The sequence below is a fragment of the Camelus bactrianus genome, chromosome 31, assembly GCF_048773025.1.
Source record: "Camelus bactrianus isolate YW-2024 breed Bactrian camel chromosome 31, ASM4877302v1, whole genome shotgun sequence".
Lineage (NCBI taxonomy): Eukaryota > Metazoa > Chordata > Mammalia > Artiodactyla > Camelidae > Camelus > Camelus bactrianus.
This window is the reverse complement of record NC_133569.1, coordinates 21151669-21174421: the sequence shown is the minus strand read 5'-3', so window position 1 is coordinate 21174421 and position 22753 is coordinate 21151669. Positions and strand designations below refer to the sequence as shown.

General features: G+C 40.3%; 1 protein-coding gene across 3 annotated transcripts in view; it reads left to right on the top strand.

Moving 5' to 3' along the window:
• The window catches only part of PIWIL2 (piwi like RNA-mediated gene silencing 2), a 53344-nt gene extending 32841 nt beyond the window's left edge, over nt 1-20503 (top strand). For 2 of the 3 annotated variants that reach the window (XM_010954993.3, XM_074355580.1), the window contains 9 exons: nt 928-1041; nt 2105-2293; nt 4497-4598; nt 5163-5279; nt 5830-5918; nt 6838-6943; nt 17013-17266; nt 17710-17817; nt 18600-20503. In XM_010954993.3, coding sequence (XP_010953295.1) covers nt 928-1041; nt 2105-2293; nt 4497-4598; nt 5163-5279; nt 5830-5918; nt 6838-6943; nt 17013-17266; nt 17710-17817; nt 18600-18756 — 1236 coding nt within the window. In that variant the 3' untranslated portion in view covers nt 18757-20503. The remainder of the gene's footprint in view (nt 1-927; nt 1042-2104; nt 2294-4496; nt 4599-5162; nt 5280-5829; nt 5919-6837; nt 6944-17012; nt 17267-17709; nt 17818-18599) is intronic. The other variant, XM_074355581.1, reaches the window with a different exon arrangement.
• The last annotated feature ends 2250 nt before the right edge of the window (nt 20504-22753 follow it).

Here is a 22753-nt window from a genome sequence, read left to right as displayed (position 1 = left end):
AGGGAAGGGGATAGCTCAGTGGTAGAGTGCCTGCCTAGCATATGCAAGGTCCTGGGTTCAATACCCAGTACCTCCACTTAAAAAATATGTAAATAAACAAACCTAATAACCTCTTCCCCTAAAGAAAAAGATTTTTAAAAAATTTAAAAAAAGAAAATCATCAAAATTTTTTGATTATAGATAAAATAAGTATTTGTTGCTTTTTTAAGAAAGCAAGTAGAGCTCATAGTAAAAATCCTCCATAATTACCCTTCCCCCAGAGATAGTCTTTACTAAATGTGGACTCATTCAGTTTTTATAATGTATACATTACTATTTATTTTTTACAAAACAGGATTATATTAAATGCAATTAGAAAGTGATTTTTAATGATTGCAAAACATCTATCATTTTGATATGTCATCAACTTAGTTATCTTCCTATTTTTGGATGTTTAGATCTAATTGATTTATTATTCTTGACTTTAATGTGGTCTTTCATTATCTTTATGCTTTTTTCCTGCTTTTGTATAAAATATAATAGTAGTTTATGTTTAGCCTTATTAAGAAATTTTACCTTTAATCTACACTCAAGTTTCCCCTTAAAATATGTTTAAAGACTATTTTCATGTTCACCTTGAAATTATAGGTATTTTACATGCATCCCTGGTTCTAAAGAGACAGTGTTTTCAAATCCCTTTCTTGGGAGACCATGTTGGAAGCTTCACTAATTAAAGAGCAGGGCCTATCAGAATTTCATCTGTGTGTGTCCAGGGTTTTATTGACATCGACTCTCATTGCTAGCAGTTGTATTTTTCTGCCATTCTCAGAAGTTGTAACAGGGACAGGTCTATACAGTGGCGTTAACCAGGCCTCAGAACAGAATCAGTGTTTTTCTAAATAGTGTTTGCAGATGGTTCATGTCATAGGTACTTTATTTCCTGTTTAGATTGAAGGACGTGTTCTGCCAATGGAGAGAATTAACTTAAGAAATACATCATTTATCACTTCTCAGGAACTAAACTGGGTTAAGGAAGTAACCAGAGACCTTTCCATCTTGACTGTAAGTGACTTGTGGGGTGGTAAAGAGAGGCCCAGTCTTCCTAAAAGTGTGGAAATTAGGAAGTAGGAATTATTTAGTGTCCTCTTCCAGAGAGAAAGTATCAACTGAATTCCCATCCTGAATTATTTGCTAACCAGGGGTCCGTTAAACAAAAGCAAGTTGATGAGTTGTTAGAGGTCAGCCCTTGCTTGACTATAGACTTCAGACAAGGAAATAAATTGATATGGTAATTCACACAGTGCCAGCCTGTTGCCCACTCTCCCTTGGTTCTTCCTTCGTCGTTTCTCTTTCCTTCCTCTTTTCCCCTAGGGTTTCCATGAAAGAAGTAAAATTAAAACAGCCCCCCAGCAAAGCAACCAAAGAACAAAATGGTATATAATTGTTTTTAAATGTTTTTGGCTAACCTGGTCTCTGTGACCATGTATGAAGTACATACACTTGTTTCTAAAACTTTTTATTGAAATGTAATATATTTATATATTGTATTCTGATTGAATTGAATATATTTCATTGAATATAACATATTTTAATTAAAAGTACACTTGTAACTATATAGCTTGATGTATTTTCCCAAGTTAAATGAACGTATGTAATGAATGCTGAGGGTTGAGAAACAATTTTACCAGTGCCCCAGAAACTGCTCCATGCTCCTAGTTACCACCTACCTCTCACCCTTATACAGCCAGAGAACAGCCACTATTTTGACCTCTAACAGCACTGATTTATTTCAGCTGTTTTTGTACTTAATATATACAGGAAACCAAACAGTATATATTCTTTCATGTCAGGCTTCATTTTTTCAACCTTGTGTTGGTGAGTCTCATCCATATTCTTATGTATAGTTGGAGATCTTCGATTCGCATTGCTGTGTAGTATTCCATCGTAAGACTGTGTCACCGTTTACTTACGATACACGTCTATATTAGTAATAGCCATTAGGTAAGACAGGACTCAAGCAGAGAGAGTGAAAAGCAGTTTATTCTCCAGAATAACATCTCCTGAGTGTGAAATTGGAGTGTTCAAGTTGTGGGAAGTACTAAAGATAGTTCATGGTTGTTCCTAGGTCCCCATGCATTTCTGGGCACTGTTTTACCCAAAGAGAGCAATGGATCAGGCCCGAGAACTGGTGACCATGTTAGAGAAGACAGCCGGCCCCATTGGCATGCACATGAGCCCACCAGCCTGGGTGGAACTGAAGGATGATCGCATAGAGACCTATGTCAGAACCATTCAGTCCATGCTGGGAGTTGAGGTAATAAATTAATTTCATTTGAGTAAATTTAAAAAAAAAAATTTTTATTTTGGGGGGGAGGTAATTAGGTTTACTTACTTATTTTCAGAGGAGGTACTGGGGATTGAACCCAGGACCTTGTGTATGCTAAGCACATGCTCTACCACTTGAGCTAGCCCCTCCCCTCATTTGAGTAAATTTTCAAGATGCCTTTTCTGACATACTTGAATACTTGATTCTAAAGTATCTTGGCTATTGGTCTGCTGTTGATGATGTCCAGGAACCTGTGTGTTAGTCATGTGCACATGAAATACTGAACCAACAAAGTAGTCTTCGTGCCCTTTGGTTGGTTTTGCTTGTCTCATTCTGTGTTGGCACTCTCTATAGCGTTCTGTTCCTCACGTAACTGGCTGAGAGAATAGCTGACTTAACTTCAGTTCGTTATCTATATAGAACACGTTGTGCTCAGAAAGCAGCTTCTTGGGCCAGGTGCCGTCTTGCATGATTCAGTACTGAGCTGTCACAGTCCGGTCTGGCTTAAGATTCGTTTTGCTGCAGTGAAGAACTTGGCAGGAGGCCTATCAGCTTGGTCCTGATAGCTGAATGGGACCACTGGAGCTGAGCGGGTCACAGTATTCAGCAGCTCAGTGGTTCTGGGCTACAGCTCTTACCTGTCTGTACATAAAACAGAGGAAGAAGATGGAGGACGGAACGAAGTTTTTGGAAACAATTAATCCTTGAACTAAAGAGTCAGTTCTTGTGAGATCAGTACTCGAGATAGATTATCTTGGCATCATGCCTCTCTCTTTTGATCCACCACTCTGGGTGTGCCATCGGTAGCAGCACACTCCTGTTCTCTCTGTAATTTCCTCCTGGCTTCCCACGCCTTGGTACTCTGCCATGGCCTCCCTCTGGGCCTGATCATTGATGAATTCTGCTTTGTTTTCAAAAGAAAAACCCGGGTTAGTACATCATTTCCCTCATCTCACAACTTCGCATGTTATCTTTATGAGAGTGTACTGCCAGCAGCCAACAGTTTTCATGCAGCATGGATATGAGTTTCATTCATAATGTTTACTCATATTGGTCTTGTTATCTCTCTGCCATCTTCAGGGCATTCTGTTTTATTATTCTCTTTGTTTAGGGGTCATAAACTCAGATGTCTACAGGAGCCAGATGAGTAACACAAACAAGTGAAGTGGGCGAGGAGGGGACTGTGCTGAACTAGAGAGTAAACCCCATGACTGCAGACAACAGCCCAGCATTGTCAAATTGAGTTTTAATTTGTTTGTTTTTCAATAGAAGCCAAAAATCTAGATTTGCATGTGTGTGTACCTCCCTCAGTTGAGGTGTTAATTTAACAGAGACTTGTAAATCATTATAGGGACTAAAAAACCACATCTGTTTCCTAGATCATCCTGTAGGCTCCCAGCATGCAGCCTGCATTCTACGTGACTTTGGAAGTTCTTTGATGTGATTGCTGGAATATGTGTCCTCTGAGACGTCTTAATCTAAAACTAATCTTGACTTGGAATAGTATACTGTTGGTTTCCATTTCTGGCATAAAGGGTTGACAACTTTATTCCACTTGTGCGCCACTTTTCTTTATTCAGAATTTGAAAGATCCTCCTTTTTTAATATTAGAGCTCTTAAGCAGTGAGCAGTAGAAGATGCTGATACGAGATACACTGCTTACAATATCATTCTGTCTCCTAACTAGAGTTAGGATTTGGCAGCCTTATGAATTTGGCAATAGCATCATTTCCTCTGCATTTGGCTCTGAAGCCTTTCTTCTGGTGTTGCATTCCGTGTTTCCTCATTTAAAGTTCTGTGGCAGGAATGTAATAAATTTACTAAAGAGAGTGGTAAAAAGCATTGTAGGGAATTGAAATCATCAGATAATAAGAAACCTTTGCATATTTTTAAGCGTAGTTCTTTTCCAGGCATCTTAAGTCTTCTAGTAAATAAATCAGGTAATCAGGATCAGCTAGGTAATTTATGGAAACATACTACATAGCTATGCAAAGAAACCTGGAACCCAGCAAATGTCCACTCAGGTTCAAGGACCTTTTTCTGTGTTGGAATGTCCACCATCTTTATTTCAGTCCCCGCTCTACCCTGAAGGTCTTGTGGCTTTACAGACTCTCCAGCTACCCCTGAATGGAGCCCTACCAAGGTCCCCTGAGTTCCAAAGCCAGACTTACATGTACTTTGTCTCCTCAAGGGGAAGATACAGATGGTTGTTTGCATCATCATGAGCACACGTGACGATCTCTATGGGGCCATAAAAAAGCTGTGCTGTGTGCAGACTCCCGTGCCTTCGCAGGTGAGTGGGAGTTGGGCAGGAGGCGCAGGTGGAAACTCTAGCCTCCCCTGAGGCTTGGGAAAGAGGGGTACATGTGTTCAGAAAGAACACATGTTCTAACGTAACTATTAGAAGCGCGTGTATGTAGTCCCACCTGGTGAAGCCTGCCCTATTAGCGTAACCTGGCGAAGGCAGAAGCCCTTTGTAAATGCTGCTTTCGTGTTCCCAGATGAGTGCTTTGGCTTGTTCAGAGGTGAGCTGCCAGGTGGTTTCACGTGACTGGGTTCTGAGCGTATAGGCTTCACTTTGAAAGGGGAATGCTGGTTTTCCTATGGAGGTTAAAAATTATTTTTAGTCTGCATGAGATGGTTTTGAAAGTTTTTGTTGGTTGTTTTTGGTTTTGGTTTGTGTTGTGTGTGCGCACATGCCTGACTAGAAACTAGAATTAGAACTATTAGTGTAAAGTGTGTTACCTGCAAACGAGAGTTTCTCAAACAAATGTAGTATTCGCTTCAGAATTGTTTGCATTGTCTGAGAGGTTGACAGTGGCCTCCTTCCCCACACCTTTTGGTCCCTCCATTATAGGTCATCAACGTCCGAACCATTGGTCAGCCCGCCAGGCTTCGGAGCGTGGCCCAGAAGATTTTACTTCAGATTAACTGTAAATTGGGTGGTGAGCTCTGGGGAGTGGATATTCCTCTGGTGAGTGATGCAGGATACGTCTTCATTCGGTTCTGCTCTCCAGAGAGTCCTGCCTCGCTTCTTTCCTAGTTTTCCTTATTCTCAGTGCTTCATAGGCTTATTGTTTCTGTGTAGCCCACAAGCTGAGAATGGTTTTCACATTTTAAATGGTTGAAAAAAATAAAACCAAGACTAGTATCTCCTGACACATGAAAACTGTATGAAATCAGCTTTCAGTGTCCTTCAGTGCGGTTTTATTGGGACGTAGCCACACTCCTCTACGTTCTGTCTGTGGCTGCTTGTGTGCTGTGATGGCAGAATTGGATGGTTCCTCCAGGGCCTGTGCGACTCACAGGGCCTAAGATATTTACTCTCTAGTGCGCTACAGAAAGTTTACCAGTCGCTGGCCGGGACCTCTGACTTAGTGTTTAAAAAGTGTCAAGTTGTTTACGCTCTTTCTCTTCCTTTCCCAGAACTTACTTTCATATGTTGCTTTGGGGTTGAGGTAGCAATTAAAGATGGGGTGATGGATTGCTTGGGCGTCTTGGTTTGCTTTTGTTTTCTAACCCAGAAACAATTAATGGTGATCGGAATGGATGTTTACCATGACCCCAGCAGAGGCATGCGCTCCGTGGTCGGCTTCGTCGCGAGCATCAATCTGTAAGTGCTACTCCTGGCTCCGCTGTGTTTGGTTTCCTTATTTTAATACCTGATCTTATTGTAAAGCCAGCAAATCTTTTGAATATTGCATATTGTAGTAAAATTATGCTTTTATGAATTAGAATAAAAATATGCTTCTACATATTAGGTAAAAGTATACTAAATTCCTTCCTTCTCTACCTTCCTGTGATGTTAATTTGTGCAGTCTATTTATGAAACTCATCACATGGGTAAGTTTGTTCCGTGACTGCAGTGTAATCTCTTTCAGAATGGGGTCTGTGTCTTGGTGGTGGTGTTTTATTCCCCCCAAGAAGTGAGGGGTTTTATTTATTTGTTTGTTTTTTCTGATTGTAAAATACACTCATGCAAAGTGAAATTTCTTCATGGTCCATCTTTTATTAACCACCACCTAAGGTTTGATGTATGTATATATATTTGAGATACTCTTTTATGCGTGTATTAACACATATAGGTAGCCGATGTATATACACACACACCCGCCATATTACTGTGTATACTGTTCCTCATCTTCTTAAACTGTACATTTTCCCGTATCAATACCAATAAATCCCAACCAATTCTTTTTAACTGCTGCATGGGATTTATTATACGCTACAGCACTATTTATTTAACTAGTCCTCTGTTGGTGGATATGTAGGTTGTTAAATTTTTTCAATTATAAGTAGTTTTGTAGCAAATATCCAGTTATTTTTATTTTTACAGTCTGTGGATGGCTTACATATATCTTTTTCCTTCATCAATATGTGTTTTTATATGTAACATAAAGGAATTTGCTAGTACTTGTTGTTTGGTGCATAGAGAAGCCTGTGTGTGCTGACATCAGACTGTGGGCCTTCCTCTGTGAATGTATGTTCATCTTTCTCTCGTTCTCTCTCTCTCTTCACCGCCTCTGCCCCAGCACCCTTACAAAATGGTATTCCCGAGTGGTGTTCCAGATGCCGCATCAGGAGATTGTGGATAGCCTGAAGCTGTGCCTGGTGGGCTCCTTAAAAAAGTTTTATGAGGTGAGGAGAACAGCAATTCTGAAGTATCACGGTTTTAAGGACTGCCTTCCTGACCCTTTTAGGAGAAAGTCCGATTTAGTGGAAGGGATCCCAAATCGAAGGTGAGTTTCCTAAACAGACTGACGGGCAGCTCAAAAGGACTGTATTTGGGCTTCTGCTTGTACAGAGCAGCTTAAAGGGCTCAGTGCTTCGATTTGGTTTGGTAAGTGATGATTATTTGCCAGGTTCTCAGTCTGGTGCCTATATGTTTAACCTTCAGTCCCTTATTATGGAAGTTAGGGTAAATTTCAGTAATTAAAGCTGCTTATTCATTTTTTCATCTTTTTTGGCTGTCATGAGGCACTGCCTCTTTTCATTTAGGTTCAAGACAAATGCCTCCTCGAAAATTACCCCTAGAACAGCAAAGAATGCTAACCATGGGGAATTGCTGTCATTAAGCTGATATTGGGTCTGGAACAATGAGCAAGCAAGGTACTGGTTTTTGCCTTGGCCAGTACATCAAAGGAAGCACTGATAAGTGGCTTTCATTTCTTAGGGTCAGAGTTGGCCCTTTGCATAGAGATTAAACAGCAAGAAATTTAATGATTTTGCATGATTAAGGTCAGTCTCTAGAACTCCACCTTGTTTCTTTTTAGAATAACATTTCCTACAGTATCCTTCAAATAATTTGATACTGTTCCAATATTAGAGACTATGTAAGCCAGAATTTTTGTCTTTAACGAGGTCTGTGTGATATACTACTTTGTCACCGAGTTCTACCACAGCTTCCTTCTTGTTACTGTTTTCCTGCAAAGTTCTGTCTTTTAGGCCCTGGCTCAGAGGTTACTTCTGTGAGGCTTTCTCATTTTCCCTCCACTGCTCCATCCCTTAGCTAGACATTTCTTTATGCTCCTTTCCCAAGACCTTTTGTTTACATTATGTAAAGTGAATACCATATCCTGCCTTTTATTATTTGTTTGTATGCGTATTTACCTCTGTCTCTGGATTGTAAATTACTTGAGCACTGATTAGTTATTGACGGCTGTGTCCCTAAAACTTAGTGACATGCAGGGAGCATTTGTGATGTTCACTGTCAGGAAGTTGGACAGGGCACAGTGGGCTCCAGTTCCTCTCCTTGTGAGCCTCTTCCTGCAGTCTTTTCACATGAGCTGGTCTGGGCTTCCTCACAACATGACGGCTGTGGCTGGGTTCAGAGCCTGCGCATTCCAAGAGACTGAGAGAGCCAGGTGGAAGATGGGTTGCCTTGCATACCGTAGCCTTAAAAGTCACGAAGTATCACTCCCACTGCATTCTGTTTGTTGAGCAGCATCGTCGTGAATGTGCCTAACATTTGGAGGAGCCAGTGTAGCATAGGGTTGGAGTTAAAGAGACAACTAGTCTGCTCTATAAAGCCATTAAATTTTCATATTTTTGTACTAATTACTCGTTTCTCCCTGCTGTTATAAGGCACTGTTTGTACCTTGCAATAAACTTATGCAGAACTTCCTAGCATAGAAGTTAGCTGGCGATTAGCTAACCCTTTTCCCTCCCAGGCCAGTAATTTGTCTGTCAGTATTACACCCTGAGGAGACTTTAACCCAGTTTCCCAATATATTTGCTTATCAATGTCAGTATTATCATAAGACTTGTTTACATGATATAGTTGAATCTTACCAGCAAGGTTAGTCAGCCACATCACGCCGTAGTGTGGCAGAGGTACAACCTCAAATGTAAGAATCAACAGCAGCGCACGCCTGAAGCCCACTCAGGAAGGAGTAGTTAGTTCACTTCACCATCATCCTGGGTGACCAGAACATCTCCCAGAGCTGTGCCACGCAGGTTTGCAGGCTTCCGTTCAACACTGTCAGGTTCTAAAAGCAGGACTAGTCTCAGCAGCGTGGCTTCGCCACGTCAGGCACCTGGTATACTTGAGCCAACAGACAACATCATCTCTTGCTCTGAGCTGCTTTTGAGGCACCAGTGTAACATTGGATTTTCCTCATTGCACAGCCATTTATTCATTTCCTCATCCTCAGCTACCATTACCCAAATTTTTCTATGTTTAAATAGGGCGTTACGTTTAGCCACTGTGCTGGTCTAGGTTGCTGCCAGGGATGCTAGTCTAGCAAGTGCCTCCTCCTCAGTCCACTGCCATTCACGTGGGGTCGGATTACACAGGTACAGAACTAGTGGGCCCTCTCCCCGCCTCGGCAACAGACATGAGAGTTATGGAGTTAAAATATACACATAATAGGTGGCCCAGAGAGGGTAGGGGGCAGAAAAGACATTCTAAAAGTGATAAAAGACATCAAGTCACAGTTCATGTATAACTGAAAAATTGTGCTCTACACTGGAATTTGACACAACATTGTAAAATGACTATAACTCAATAAAAGTTAAAAAAAAAAGACATCAAGTCACAGATACAAGAAATCCAACAAATTCCAAGCAAAATGTAAAAAGAAAAGTACACTTAGGCACATTATAATAAAACTGTTGAAAGTAAGGACAAATATATATACATATTAAGATGAGTCATAGGAAAATGAAAGAGAGGTTACCTTCAAAGGAGCAACAAATGGACTAATAGTAAACAAAAGAAACAGTCTAAACCACAAGATAATAAAATAATAGCTACAAATGGCTGAAAGAAAATAGCTACCAACGTGGAATCCAGTATCCACTAAAAATAACTTTAATAGATGGAAAAGGACACTCCTTGGCAAATAAAAAATTGAGACTCTGTTACCAGCATATCTGTGCTAAAGGAAAATACTACAGACCATTTTTCATCTAGAAGGAAAATTACCCCAGAAAGAAACTTAGAAATGGTTACAGGAATATATATACGAATAAAAGAGGCAAAAATGGGGATAAATTAAAATGAATGCATACCATCTAAAATAATGTTTTGAGTGGGTATATATTTGTATATGTGTATATAAATTTTATGACGATAGCATATATATATCTGGAAGAAGTAAATGAAATTCCAATGCTTTTAGTTCCTTGAATTTTGAGGAAAAGGTAAAAGTACTAATTTATATTACACTTTAATACCCTAAAAAGCTGTGGTGTAATTTCTAGGGTAGCCACGGAAAGAATAATGAAAGAATATGTAACTATCAGGATGAGAGAAAATAAAATTTAAAAAAAATTTTAAAAAGGAAGAAAAGAATGTAGAACAAGGAAGGCAAATAAAATAAATAACAAGCAAAATGTTATGCTAAGTGAAAGAAGCCAGTCACAAAAGACCACATGTGATTCCCTTCCTATGAAGTGTTCAGAATGGGGGAATTGATGGAAACAGAAAATAGATTAGTGGTTGCTTAGGGCTAAGGTGGGGAGAGAATAGGAGATGGGTAGGTGGTGATAGCTTAAGAGTATGGGGTTTCTTGCTGAGATGATGAAAATGTTGTAAAATTGATTGTGAGGGGGCAGTGGGTATAGCTCAGTGGTAGAGTGCATGCTTAGCATGCATGAGGTTGTGGGTTCAATCCCCAGTACCTCCATTTTAAAAAAAATTGATTGTGGTGATGGTTGTATGTATCTGTGAATGTACTACAAACCATTGAATTTTATACTTTAAATTGGTGAATTATGTGGTATGTGAAGAACCATCCTGAAATTTGAGAATTGTAAAATGTAATAAATGAAGGGACTTAACATCAGATTTGATTAGGCAGAAGAAATGACTGGCAGATTTGAAGATTAGGTCAATGGAATCTTGAGGAAAAGAAAGAAGAAAAAAAAAAAAAAGAAGAAAAATTAATAGAGACTCAGAGATCTGTGAGACACCATTAGCCATACCAGTATATACATAATGTGATTCCCAGAAGGGGAGTGATGAGAGAGAATAGGAAAGAAAGAACATTGGAAAAAAATAATAGTAAAAAAAATTCTTAATTGATGGATAAGAGTAATCAGTTCATCCAAGAAGTCCAATGAATACTAAATAGGAAAAACTTATACCCACACATAGATACACCACAGTAAAACTGCTACAAGACAAAGATGAAGACGGCATCTTGAAAGCACCAAGAGAAAGCCACTCATGTTCAAGGCATCTTTAATGAGATTAAGAGCTGACTTCTCATTAGAAATTATGGAGACCAGAAGGCAATGGAATGACATATTCCAAATGATGGAAGAAGGTTGATAAGAATTATATGTGTGTGTGTGTATGTGTATATATATATATATATACAAACTACTGTTCAGAAATGGAGAAATCTTGTAATATTATACTCAGTGAAAGAAGACATAAAAAGCCACGTATTATATTCTTCCATATCTATGAAATGTCCAGAATAGGCAAATTTGTAGAGACAGAAAAGAGATACTAGTTTCCAGAGAATGAGGATGCTGGCAGGAATGAGGAGTATGCTAATGGGTACAGGGTTCTTTTGGGGATGATGAAAATATTATGGAATTAGGTAGTGTTGATAGGTATATAAATTTGTGAATAAGCTAAAACCACTGAATTACATACTTTAAAATGGTAAATTTTATTTATATAAATTTTTTTTTAAAAAATGGAGAAAGACATTCTCAGATGAACAAAAACTGGGAGAATCTGTCACTAGCAGACCTGTCCTACAAGAAATACTTAAAGGAATCCTTCAGGTAATGACACTAGACAGTACCACTGGAAAAGGTAACTATATAGATAAATGTAGAAGAGAGCAAAAGTACGTTTTTTGTAACTTTTACTCCATGTCTTAAGAGACAGCTGCATAAAGCAGTAAGGATAAATCTAAGTGGATGATGTATAAAGATGTAATTCGTTTTATATATTTTTTTATTGACGTATAGTCAGTTTACAATGTTGTGTCAATTTCCAGTGTACAGCATAATGCTTCAGTCACACATGAGCATACATATATTCATTTGCATATTCTTTTTCACCATAAGTTACTACAAGATATTGAATATAGTTCCCTGTGCTATACAATATGAACTTGTTTATCTATTTTATATATATTAGTATCTGCAAATCTCAAACTCCCAATTTATCCCTTCCTACCCGCTTCCCCCTCCCCCGTAACCATAAGTTTGTTTTCTTGTGTCTGTGAGTCTGTTTCTGTTTTGTAAATAAATTCATTTGGCTTTTTTTTTTAATTCTACATATAAGTGATATCATATGGTATTTTTCTTTCTCTTTCTGGCTTACTTCACTTAGAATGACAATCTCTAGGTCCATCCATGTTGCTGCAAATGGCATTATTTCATTCTTTTTTGTGGCTGAGTAGTATTCCATTGTATAAATATACCACGTCTTCTTTATCCAGACATCTGTTGGTGGACATTTAGGTTGTTTCCATGTCTTGGCTGTTGTAAATAGTGCTGCTGTGAACATTGGGGTGCAGGTGTCTTTTTGAATTAAGCTTCCCTCTAGGTATGTGCCCAGAGCCTTTGGAGGAAGCATGGCCCTGCTGATATATTGATTTTGAACTTCTACCTTCCAGAACTATGAGAGAATAAATTACTGTTTTAAACAACCCACTTTGTGGTTGTTACAGCAACCCTCGAAAAGAATTCAACAACTAAGTTGTGCAAGACTGGCTCAGCATTTGAAAATCAGTTAATGTGGTCTAGCACATCAGTAAGCTAAAGAAGAAAAATCCTATCACATTAATAGGTGCAGAAGAAGCATTTGATGAAAGTCAACTCCCATCAAAAACTCCCAGCAAACTAGCAGTATAGGGACGACTTCATAACCTTAATACTGAACATTGACAAAAATCCTGCAGCTAACCTTATACTTAACTGTGAGAAGCTAGACATTTTTACCCTAAGATCAAGAACAACTATTTCTTCTCTCATCACTCCTGTTCAGCATCATACTGAGAGTCTTAGCTAACACATGTCAGAAGTTAAAACTGAGAACAATTTAAATGTCTTTAAAATTTACTTGGTAACTCAGTACATGTTAATAAGATAAATAACATTTTAAATTAAAGATAACTACTTTCAAAATGTTTGATGATGTTTTGCATTTTGGTGAATGGCTTTAATGGTTGGGGTAATAAAAGGCAAGTAAATATTCTACATTTAATTTATTGCAATGTCACACACATCATTTACTCTCTGGAAAATTCTGCGGGATATTTGTGAGAGAATTAGAGTGAAAATGGCAGGTAGTGTAGTAGCAGTACCATGAAAATAGTTTTGACTTTGTGAATTCCCTAAAATATCTCAGGGACTCCTGGGTAGAGAAGGGTTGGAGCCCAGAGCACATGTTGGGAACCACTGCTCCAGCGCATACCATTCATCCGAGTTCCTAGACCATATCTCCAGTTTTCTGCGTGGCCCTTCTACTTGGGTGTCTCACAGGCTACTAAAAGCTAACGTGTGAGCCTGAGTGCCATTGTTGCCTTTCCTGTGCATGTGAAAAAACCACACTACATTCTTGACGCTTGCCTTAGCTGTATCTTGCATGGTTAGTAATCACTTGATGTTGAGTTCATCTGTCATTTGGCCTGAGCTTTAAGAAGATTGAACTCAGCCCCTGTGGCTGCTGGTGTGGCCCTGGTGTGGCTGCAACTGCACATTGCTAGACTGGTCTGACTAGTGTTTGACCCTGGAGCCAGAAGGAAGTGGGCCAAGGTATTGCCTTTGGAATCAAAAGTTGCAGGCAGCTGGCTTTAGAATGTGTGAGAGTATAGGGTCTTTGTGCTTTTCACGTCCACCTTCACTTCCCTTTTCTCAGCAGAATGGGGAGGATATTGGAGTGGAGAGTTATCTCGAGCAAGGAATTATTTTGGGAAAACTTTCAGACTTCAGCCTGCCCTTTCTCATGTGCCATTGCCAATAGCTTGCCTGGCCCCTTTTCTTCCTTTTTTTTTTTTTTTCCCCAAATTTTTTTAATGGAGTAAAATACACGTAACATAAAATTTACCATCTTAACCATTTTTAAGTGTAACATTTCAGCGGTATTAAATACATTCATAATGTGCAGGCATCACCGCCGTCCGTCTCCGTAACTCGTTTCATCTTGTAAAACTACAACTCCGAACCTCTTCAACAGCCACTCCCCGTGCTCCCCTCCTCTTAGCCTCTGGCCACCACCATTCTACTTTCTGTCTCTGAGTTTGGCTACTCTGAGTACTTCATGTAAGTGGAGTCACACTGCTTGTTTTTGCTGCGATTGGCTCATTTCACTTAGCATGATGCCTTCGAAGTTCATCCATGTTGTAGTATGTTGCAGAATTTCCTCCCTTTTTAAGGCTGAGTAACATTCTGTTGTACGTATATACCACATTTCACTTATCCACTCATCTGTTGATGGACACTTGAGTTACTTCCATCCTCACACAGGTGGGCCTCCAGTTGCTCACCTGTCCTGTCCAATCACAATCCAGACCTTGCTCGCGCTCTCCCTGGAACCCTTGACCTTTCTTTTCTGACTGAATTGTCTGCTGATTCTTTTGCTGAGGCATGATACTCACTTCCTTCAGAGAACACATGTCTTATTCTTCTCTGTTCTCATAGCATTTTGCTTATACCTTTAAATGTTATTTATAATGTATTGAGAACATTTTGGTCTGTATTTGTTTCCCTGGTTTTATTTTGAGTTCCATTAATACTTAGAAGGTATCAAAATAATCGTAAAATTTTCTGAGACTAGCACAATGGCTTATATCTAGTGGGCATTAAGAGTTTGTTCAGTGAATGAATGAAATCATACCAAAAAGCCCACCTCGAACTTTCAGCAAATACTCATTTTCTGCTGGGCCCTCGCTGTTGTGGTCAGTGCTGGGGACACCAAGCCAGCAAGCACAGTCCTGCCTTCAAGGTTCTCATTCACTGCTTCGTGTATCTGCCCGAGTACCGAAGTGATTTAATAATGTACCTTCAACGTTTATGTTTCAATTTTGTGACTTGTCTCTTATTTTGACCCCTTCCCAGATCATAGTCTTATCATCTGTGAAATGAGAGAATGGGCCAGGTGACCTAGAGAAGTCACCCTTGTTGCCTGTTGTTCTTAGAGTCTAAAGCTCCTTCATGACAGGAATCATGCCTTTCACTCCTGCTGGAAGCTTACATAGGGCCAGGCATAGTGTCTCACTCAGCGGTTGGTTAGCAGTAAAAGAGGCAGTATCAGTGAATACTTCAGACAAATTTGATTCTATTTTTCACTCCATTGATGTTGTCAGATCCCTTCCCTGTGCTTCAGAATATCCGTATTTCCTTGATCTAGCTCGTTCTCAACTTTTGTGTATAGTTTTAAAAAAAAACCCATACATACAGACACTCACTTTATCCCTCTTAACCTTGAGAAGAAGGTAAGGTGGTTTACCTCCACTTTTCAGCCGAGGAAACTGAACCTTAAAGATCATAGCTGAGGAGCAGCACATTCAGACTCAGTCCCAGGTCTCCTGACCCCGGATCCAGTACAGTTCTTCTCTCTCTATTCATCTGTGAAACCAGGCTTTCTTCCAGATCTAGGTGCTTTTGTTACCCACCCTCTAACCCAGCATGTAAGTTGGGGGTCTTTGGGAAGTCAAAGAAATGTGCTAACTTTGGCAAAATGGGGATTAATTGGTAAGATGATGGAGAATCTCCAGGGACTGGCGAGAAAGTGAGCATCAATCTGGGAGATGGACAGGAGCCACAGTAGTTCCTGGAGTTCCAGGAGCAGGGAGCTTCTTATTCTCTGCTGCAGAGTCAGAGTGAGGGAGGCATGTTCTACTGACGTGGCTTGAATCATCTCTGTGTCCTTGGGTTAGTGCGGTGGTCCTCAGCTGGGGGCAGTTTTGTCTTCCTAGGGGGCAGCCCAAAGACACTTTTGGTTATAACCAGAGATTGCTACTGGCATCTAGTGGGGAGAGGCCAGGTATGCTGCTGAACATCCTCCAGTGTCACCCCAAATAACGAAGGTCAACCGGCCCCACGTGTCAGAGGTTTAAGGCAGATAAAACCTGGGTGAGGGGGAGGCATCTCAGTTAATAATAATCCACCAGACTGTACCCTGTTGGAGGCAGGAGGACACTAAAATGCTTTTACCAAAAAAGGCGGGATGGCTGCTAGACAGCCAAAAACAACGTAAAAACAAAGAAGTACTACAAATGGGAACAACAATTCCAGTGTTGGAAAGTGAGGATGAATTACATGTTTGTAACTATAGTCCTGAAGGTGTCTCAGAAAAAGGGACATTTATAAAATACTTGACTTTCAAGCTTAAACTCCAGAAAGATTCTAGGTGATTACTTATTTTTAAAAATGGGTTCTTTGAAATGAAGCAAGTTTTCATGCTGAGTACCTATAAGAATGTATAGTGTATGTCTATGAAATTCGGTGATAATTTAGGGATTTAAGGGGAATTGTGAATAAAAACCTAGATTGAACCTCACTCAGAGTCAGACTGTCCCTTACTAGCTGAATTAAACCAAAGCACTTTTAAGGAAGCTTCTACTTTAAAATGAAACAGCTTATTTCTTTGAACTATTGAAGTCAGATACAACTAGAACATAATTATATTCTCTAAATGGGGAAAAAATTATTCTTGAGACTGATTCAAGCTGCCATTTAATTTGGACGCATGGACAGTTTACCATGACTGCTATTTACTTATAGTAAGACTGTTTCACCCTATACCTGATGGTGGGATAATATTTAGTGAAGGACCCTTGCATTTGTTAGCAATTCTGGATGTTGCTGATACACAAAAATGGGAGGGTAGCGGATCTGTGGGATGTGCGGTCATATGTTAGAATTTCTTAAACAGTTCACCTTGTTCTTTCCCTAGACAGTAATTAGTGTTAAATCCAAGTAGAAGGAAGACTGATTCAGCCCATAATTTTCCTTCCTTTTAACTTTGCTCACACGGATCCAGTATAAGCTGCATGTGACTCATAGCTTGCTTATTTGGTCTCATATTTTATAACACCTTCGCTGTACCAGACTTGTTTTACTGCCCTGAGGAAGCCTAGAGATGACTGGAAGCTGCTTCTCCTTGACCTTCTGACATGATGGCTCTGGGCCCAGCTGTCAAAGGGACCTACTGCTGTGTCTCCAGGTTGTTCGTTGAGTGAGCCTCCCGCTGCCCCAGGGCTGCACAGTTCACCTCGGTACGGTGTCGTTTCAGGTGAACCACTGTCTCCCAGAAAAGATTGTGGTATACCGTGATGGAGTGTCTGATGGCCAACTAAAGACAGTTGCCAACTATGAGATTCCTCAGCTACAGAAGTGTTTTGAAGCTTTTGAGAATTATCAGCCCAAAATGGTGGTATTTGTAGTTCAGAAGAAAATCAGCACCAATCTGTACCTGGCTGCTGCCGACCACTTTGTGACTCCCTGCCCTGGGACTGTGGTAGATCACACAATAACAAGCTGTGAGTGGTAAGTGGGCGGGACGTATTTCAGCCTGAACAGGTAGAAGAAGTTATCTGTTCCCTGGGTATTGGGCTGGGGAGGTTGCCTGGAGAGATGCAGCATGGAATCCTCAGAGAGCTTACTGTTAAAAAATAAAACTGTAAAAACTATTTTAAAAACACACAGACCAATAGTGAAGCTTTTATCTCATAAGTATAAAATATTGAACATACATTTTTTTTCTAAGAAGATGAGTGTTTGACCTGCATACAGATGTGTTTGCTTCTTAAATAGCCTGTTGAGTCAGGAGATCTGAGTTCTAATCCTGATTTGGTCCTGGTATGTCCTTGATCCAGTCATTTGACCTCTCTGAGCCTTAGGTGAAGGAGCTAAAATGATCTCCAAGATCTTTTCCAGCTCTGTTTGGCCAAACCCAACCATACCATTGCTTTGTACTTTTTCCTCACTAGGGTGGACTTCTACCTTCTTGCCCATCATGTACGACAGGGTTGTGGCATTCCTACCCATTATGTTTGCATTCTCAACACTGCAAACCTGAGCCCGGATCATATGCAGAGGTGAGCTGACCGGTAACTTACTCCGTCTCATCAATAATTCTACAGTGAGCTAAGTCTAAAACCTGGAATTTAAAAACCACTGAATCAAATTGGATCACTGGTTTTGGCTTAACAGTTTTCTGATTCGCTTTGGAAGCATTTTGAATTTCTCTTTTGAAATTGGATTTCCTATAATACTCACTTTCTCTTATACAGTCAGAAAAGGCAAATACTGCCCACCCCCAGGAGTGCTTACTTCTTGAGTTTCTTCGTGACTTTCATAATAATGGTATCTTTTTGAGGAGTAATTGATAATCCCTGCTGTACATTAAAATTACCTGAAGAGCTTTCAAAAAAATACTAACACTCAAGCCTCACCCCTAAGTATTCTGAGGCATTTGTGTTTTTTAAAATGCTCCCAAGGATTATGACATACAGCCAGGTTTGAGCCCTGTTGCTCTTGAGCTTAGATTATATAACTCTGCTGAGGTACTTAACCTTCTGCAGCCTTTTCTTGAGGCAAAAAAAGTTCTCCTTGTTGTTTTCCTTGTTTTAATACAAAACAGGAGCACCTAAAAAGTGAGGGAATTTACCCGTGGCCTCTTGACTTACAAATAGTGGGAGTAGAAGCAATTCCACTTAAAAATAATGATTCTAAAAAGTTGCATCATGTAATTATGTATTCCTCAGCCCCTCAAGTTTGCCGGCAAGTGTGCTGAGTGTTATGCACCCATAAGTACATAATCGTGTTCCAAATTGAGGGTGGAGAGTAAAAAGGATCGTGTTTTCTTCTTGGCCTTCAGGTTGACTTTCAAACTGTGCCACATGTACTGGAATTGGCCTGGTACCATCAGAGTTCCAGCTCCTTGCAAATATGCCCACAAGCTAGCTTTCCTGTCAGGACAAATCTTGCATCATGAGCCAGCCATCCAGCTGTGTGAGAACCTGTTCTTCCTGTGACTGGACAGTCAGGACATGGACTGGGCAGAGCAATCAGACTTCCGAACTCAGCTGTGAACTCAGCTGTGAACTCAGCTGTGCAGGATCCAGAGCGACTGAAAGGGTTTTTTTGTTGGTGTTTTCCCGTCACCAACCCAGTAGAATAAGATTATCTTCTGTTTCTCTTTTTTTCCTCTTTTAAACCTGATATCATCAAGAAGCAGGTTCCATTCTAAATTATCAGCTAGAAATTGTCTTGCTGCCTTTGTAGAGCCAGTGCTACTGCGTAGATGGAGTGGGTGGAGACGGGGGACCGTTTAAGAGCCTCCAGGGCCAAAGAGCTGTAGAAGCCTGCGGAAGCATCAATTACACCTACAAACGCTACTTACCAAGCGGTTCCCATTTCTGGCGCCAGAGGTGATGATGAACGAAGTCATTGCAGGTTTCTTAAAGTAGAGAGCTACTTTATTTAGGCAACTGGGGGAGGTAATAAAAAGGCAGAGTTTTTCAAGATACAGGCTGTTGCTGGCAAGTGTGAAAGGCGTGTAGCAAAAACCAGCTGGTGGGATAGCAAAAACCAACTCTCTAGGGATTGAGTTGGTGACACCTGTGACTTGAGCAGGCTTTGAAAGGGACACTTAGCTATTTCTCAGCCTCCAGAGAGAGGCCAGATGCATCTTTTTCTGTGGATTTTAGTTGCTTTGTAGTAGGCCATGTTGATTTCTTCCTCCCTCCCTCCTCCCCACTCTCCCCCTGCCCAGGCCACGTAGTTACACACACACACTCACACCTTTGCTCCTTGTTACTATCTTTAGTAAGTTTCCGTTTTTTTTAAAGTAAGAATCAGAACATGCGAAATTCAGCAGCTAGGAGGGTTCATGATGGGGCATGAGCTTTTCTTGACCCTTTCTCCTCAGGGTGTCGCCTTCTTTTCTGTTGATATGTTTGCAAATTGAATCACTCATTTCCCTTGCTCAATACCCACTTCCCGGCCATTGGCTCATTTTGTCAGGAATTTTTCTGAATCCACATTAAGATTTCCAGAAGTTGGCTTTGGGAAATGTGACACTCCTGCCAAAGCCTGGGCAGTTCAGTTTAGGAAGTTGTCACTGTGCCTGTGGGTTTCAGTGTTTTGGGGAAGCACTTTTTTGTGTGTTTCTTTTTCCCCATTTTAAAATCTTCCAGTCCTTTCAGGGCTAATTCAGTCTTAACTTTGCTTTACCTGGGTTTTAAAAGCCAGTTTTATTTAACCTTTTCAAATTTTTATTTATTTATTTATTTATTTATTTTTGGTGTGATGGCTGGGAGGAGATGAAGCAGAAATCCTCATTTTATATGACAGTGTGTGAGAAGAGAAACTTTAGCTTAAAACTCCTTAGAAGAAGAAAACCAAGCAAATGTTCTGTTGGCTGCAGTGCCTGGCAGAGGCGGGGAGGCCCTGGGTGTCCACCGTCTCGAGTGCACGTCTGGTCCCCTTCGGAGAGGGGGTAGGAAGGCTGAGACCTGGGATTTAAACACCAGGGGAACAGACACACTGGATCGCTGGTTTTGGCTGAAGTTTTCTGATTCCCTTTGGAAGCATTTTGAGTTTCTCTTTTGAAGTTTGATTTCCTAATACTCGTTTTCTCTCATATAATCAGAAAAGACAAATACTTGAATATAATACAAAAATTTCTTCACTTTTTAATCCTGGTTTTCTTGCCTTGGTTTTTCAGTCTTAATGTGAAATGACTGGGTCATGGGGTGGGAAACAAATAAAACCAAATTTGTATAAGTGTGTAATTTTATTTGAAATGATGTCATTGACATCGTATTGGTATAGTTCTTTCCTTCATAGAGTTCTGGCATTTGTTAGAATTATTAACATGCCACTATGCATGCTGGGTGCAGCTCCAGTATTAGTACCCAGGTAATTTTGCTGTGATCTGGGCAGTAAGATTTCTTGGAAAACACACTAACAGTCTTACTTCTGGCACAAATGAGGCGTGTGTGGGTGTGGGTGTTTGTGTGGGTGTGGTCTTGTTTTTAAAGATCTCTTTTCCTGTCAGTTTCTGTTAGCCTAAGTGAGAGGCAGCTCCAAAGGGGAGCCCTCTCTTCTCATCTTTTTCTAGTGCTTGCCCTTCTCTGCATATACCCATGGTGTGTTTTATAACCCTTAGAAATCCCTCCCCAAAGCACCCTGGCTGCTTGCGTTACCACTACATCCTTTTCTCTTTATTTAGAAGCTCGATTCTTAAAGGATGCAGTGCTTCTTGAACTCATTCTAGAAAGAACCGAATTTCTATACAGTGTTACAGGGCCCTGTTCACTTGGGCAGCATTTTGTTGAATGGTGTGAAAAAGGGAGCAGTTTTGTCAATGGTTAGCTCTTTATATTGAAAACGTTAAAATCTGTGCCTGAAATTTCTCAGTGATTTGGGATTATTGGAGAAGACCCTGCTTTCTCTTTGTGGTTCCACACCTAGCTTTTTCTGAGTTTCTTAGTAACTTTCCCTGCCTGGGCTTATTTTCTTTCTTTAAAAAAATGAGGCAAATCAAGAGAATGAGAAAACAAGCCACAGACTGGGAGAAAATATTTGGAAAAGACACATCTGATAAAGCGCTCTTACTCAAAATATACAAAGAACTCTTAAAACTCAACAATAAGAAAACAAACAACCTGATTAAAAATTGGGCAAGAAGACCGAAACAGACATTTCACCAAAGAAGGTATACAGTTGGCAAACCAGCGTGTGAAAATATGCTCAACATCACATGCCATTAGAGAATTACAAAGTAAAATGAGGTCGTGCTACACATCTGTTAGAATGGCCAAAATCCAAAACACTGACAATCCCAAATGTTGGTGAGCTCACATTCATCACTGCCTCAGAGAATATGAAATAGAGCCACTTTGGAAGGAAGTTTGTAGTTTCTTACAAAACTAAACATACTTTTATCATATGATCTGCCCACATGAGCTTACTGCTTATATCTACACAAAAACCTGCACATGGATGTTTATAGTTGCTTTATCCATAATTGTCAAAACTTGTAAGCAACCAAGATGTGCATCAGTAGGTGAATGGATAAACAAACTGTGGTACAACCAGACAATGGAATATGATTCAATGCTAGAAGGAAATGAGCTATCAAGGCATGAAAAGACCCAGAGGAAACTTAAATGCATATTACTGAGTGAAAGAAGCCAATCTGAAAAGGCTACATATTGTATGATTCCAACTGTATGACATTCCAAAAAGGCAAATACTATAGAGACAGTAAAAGGATCAGGGGTAGGAGAAAGGGAGGGATGGAGAGGCAGAGCACAGAGGATCTGGGGGGCAAGGAAACTTCTGTATGATTTGTAATGGTGGATACATGTCATATATTTGTCCAAACCCGTAGACTGTGAAACACCTAAGCATGGCCATGGACTTTGGGTGATTATGATATATATGGATGTAGGTTCATTAACTGTAGCACATGTACCATTCTTGTGGTGGATGTTGATAGTAGGGGAGGCTATGTATACAGGGAATCTCTACCTTCTGCAAATTGTACTGTGAACCTAAAACTGCTTTAAAAAAATTTTTTTTAAATTTTTTTTAAAGAATGAGTAAGGGAGACTTCTGGCAACACGGCAGACTGGGCTGACCACATTGACAAATGCTGGCTAAAATGGAAAAACATTTTTTTTTAATGTTAAGTAGCTGGATATGGGGGAAGTGGAACAAGGGGAGAGAGGAAGTTGTGGGTGGGGAGGAAGGAAAATATCGAGGTACAAGAAGGAAAGGGGAGCCAGAGTGGCTACAGTTGATGCTGGCACAGCTCCCAGGGCTACAGACAAAACGCAGGGACAGGAGCACTGAGGTTTTTCAGGTAGGGATACAAGATGCAGCCTTAGACCCAATAGGTGCAGGATTGCTGGAGTGAATTCTCCTGGATGAAGAGAGCTGGAGCCTTGAAGGGGAGTAGAGATTCTGTGCCAACCATCCTGGGGGAACAGCAAGAACACTTGGGGCAAAAGGCATTCATGA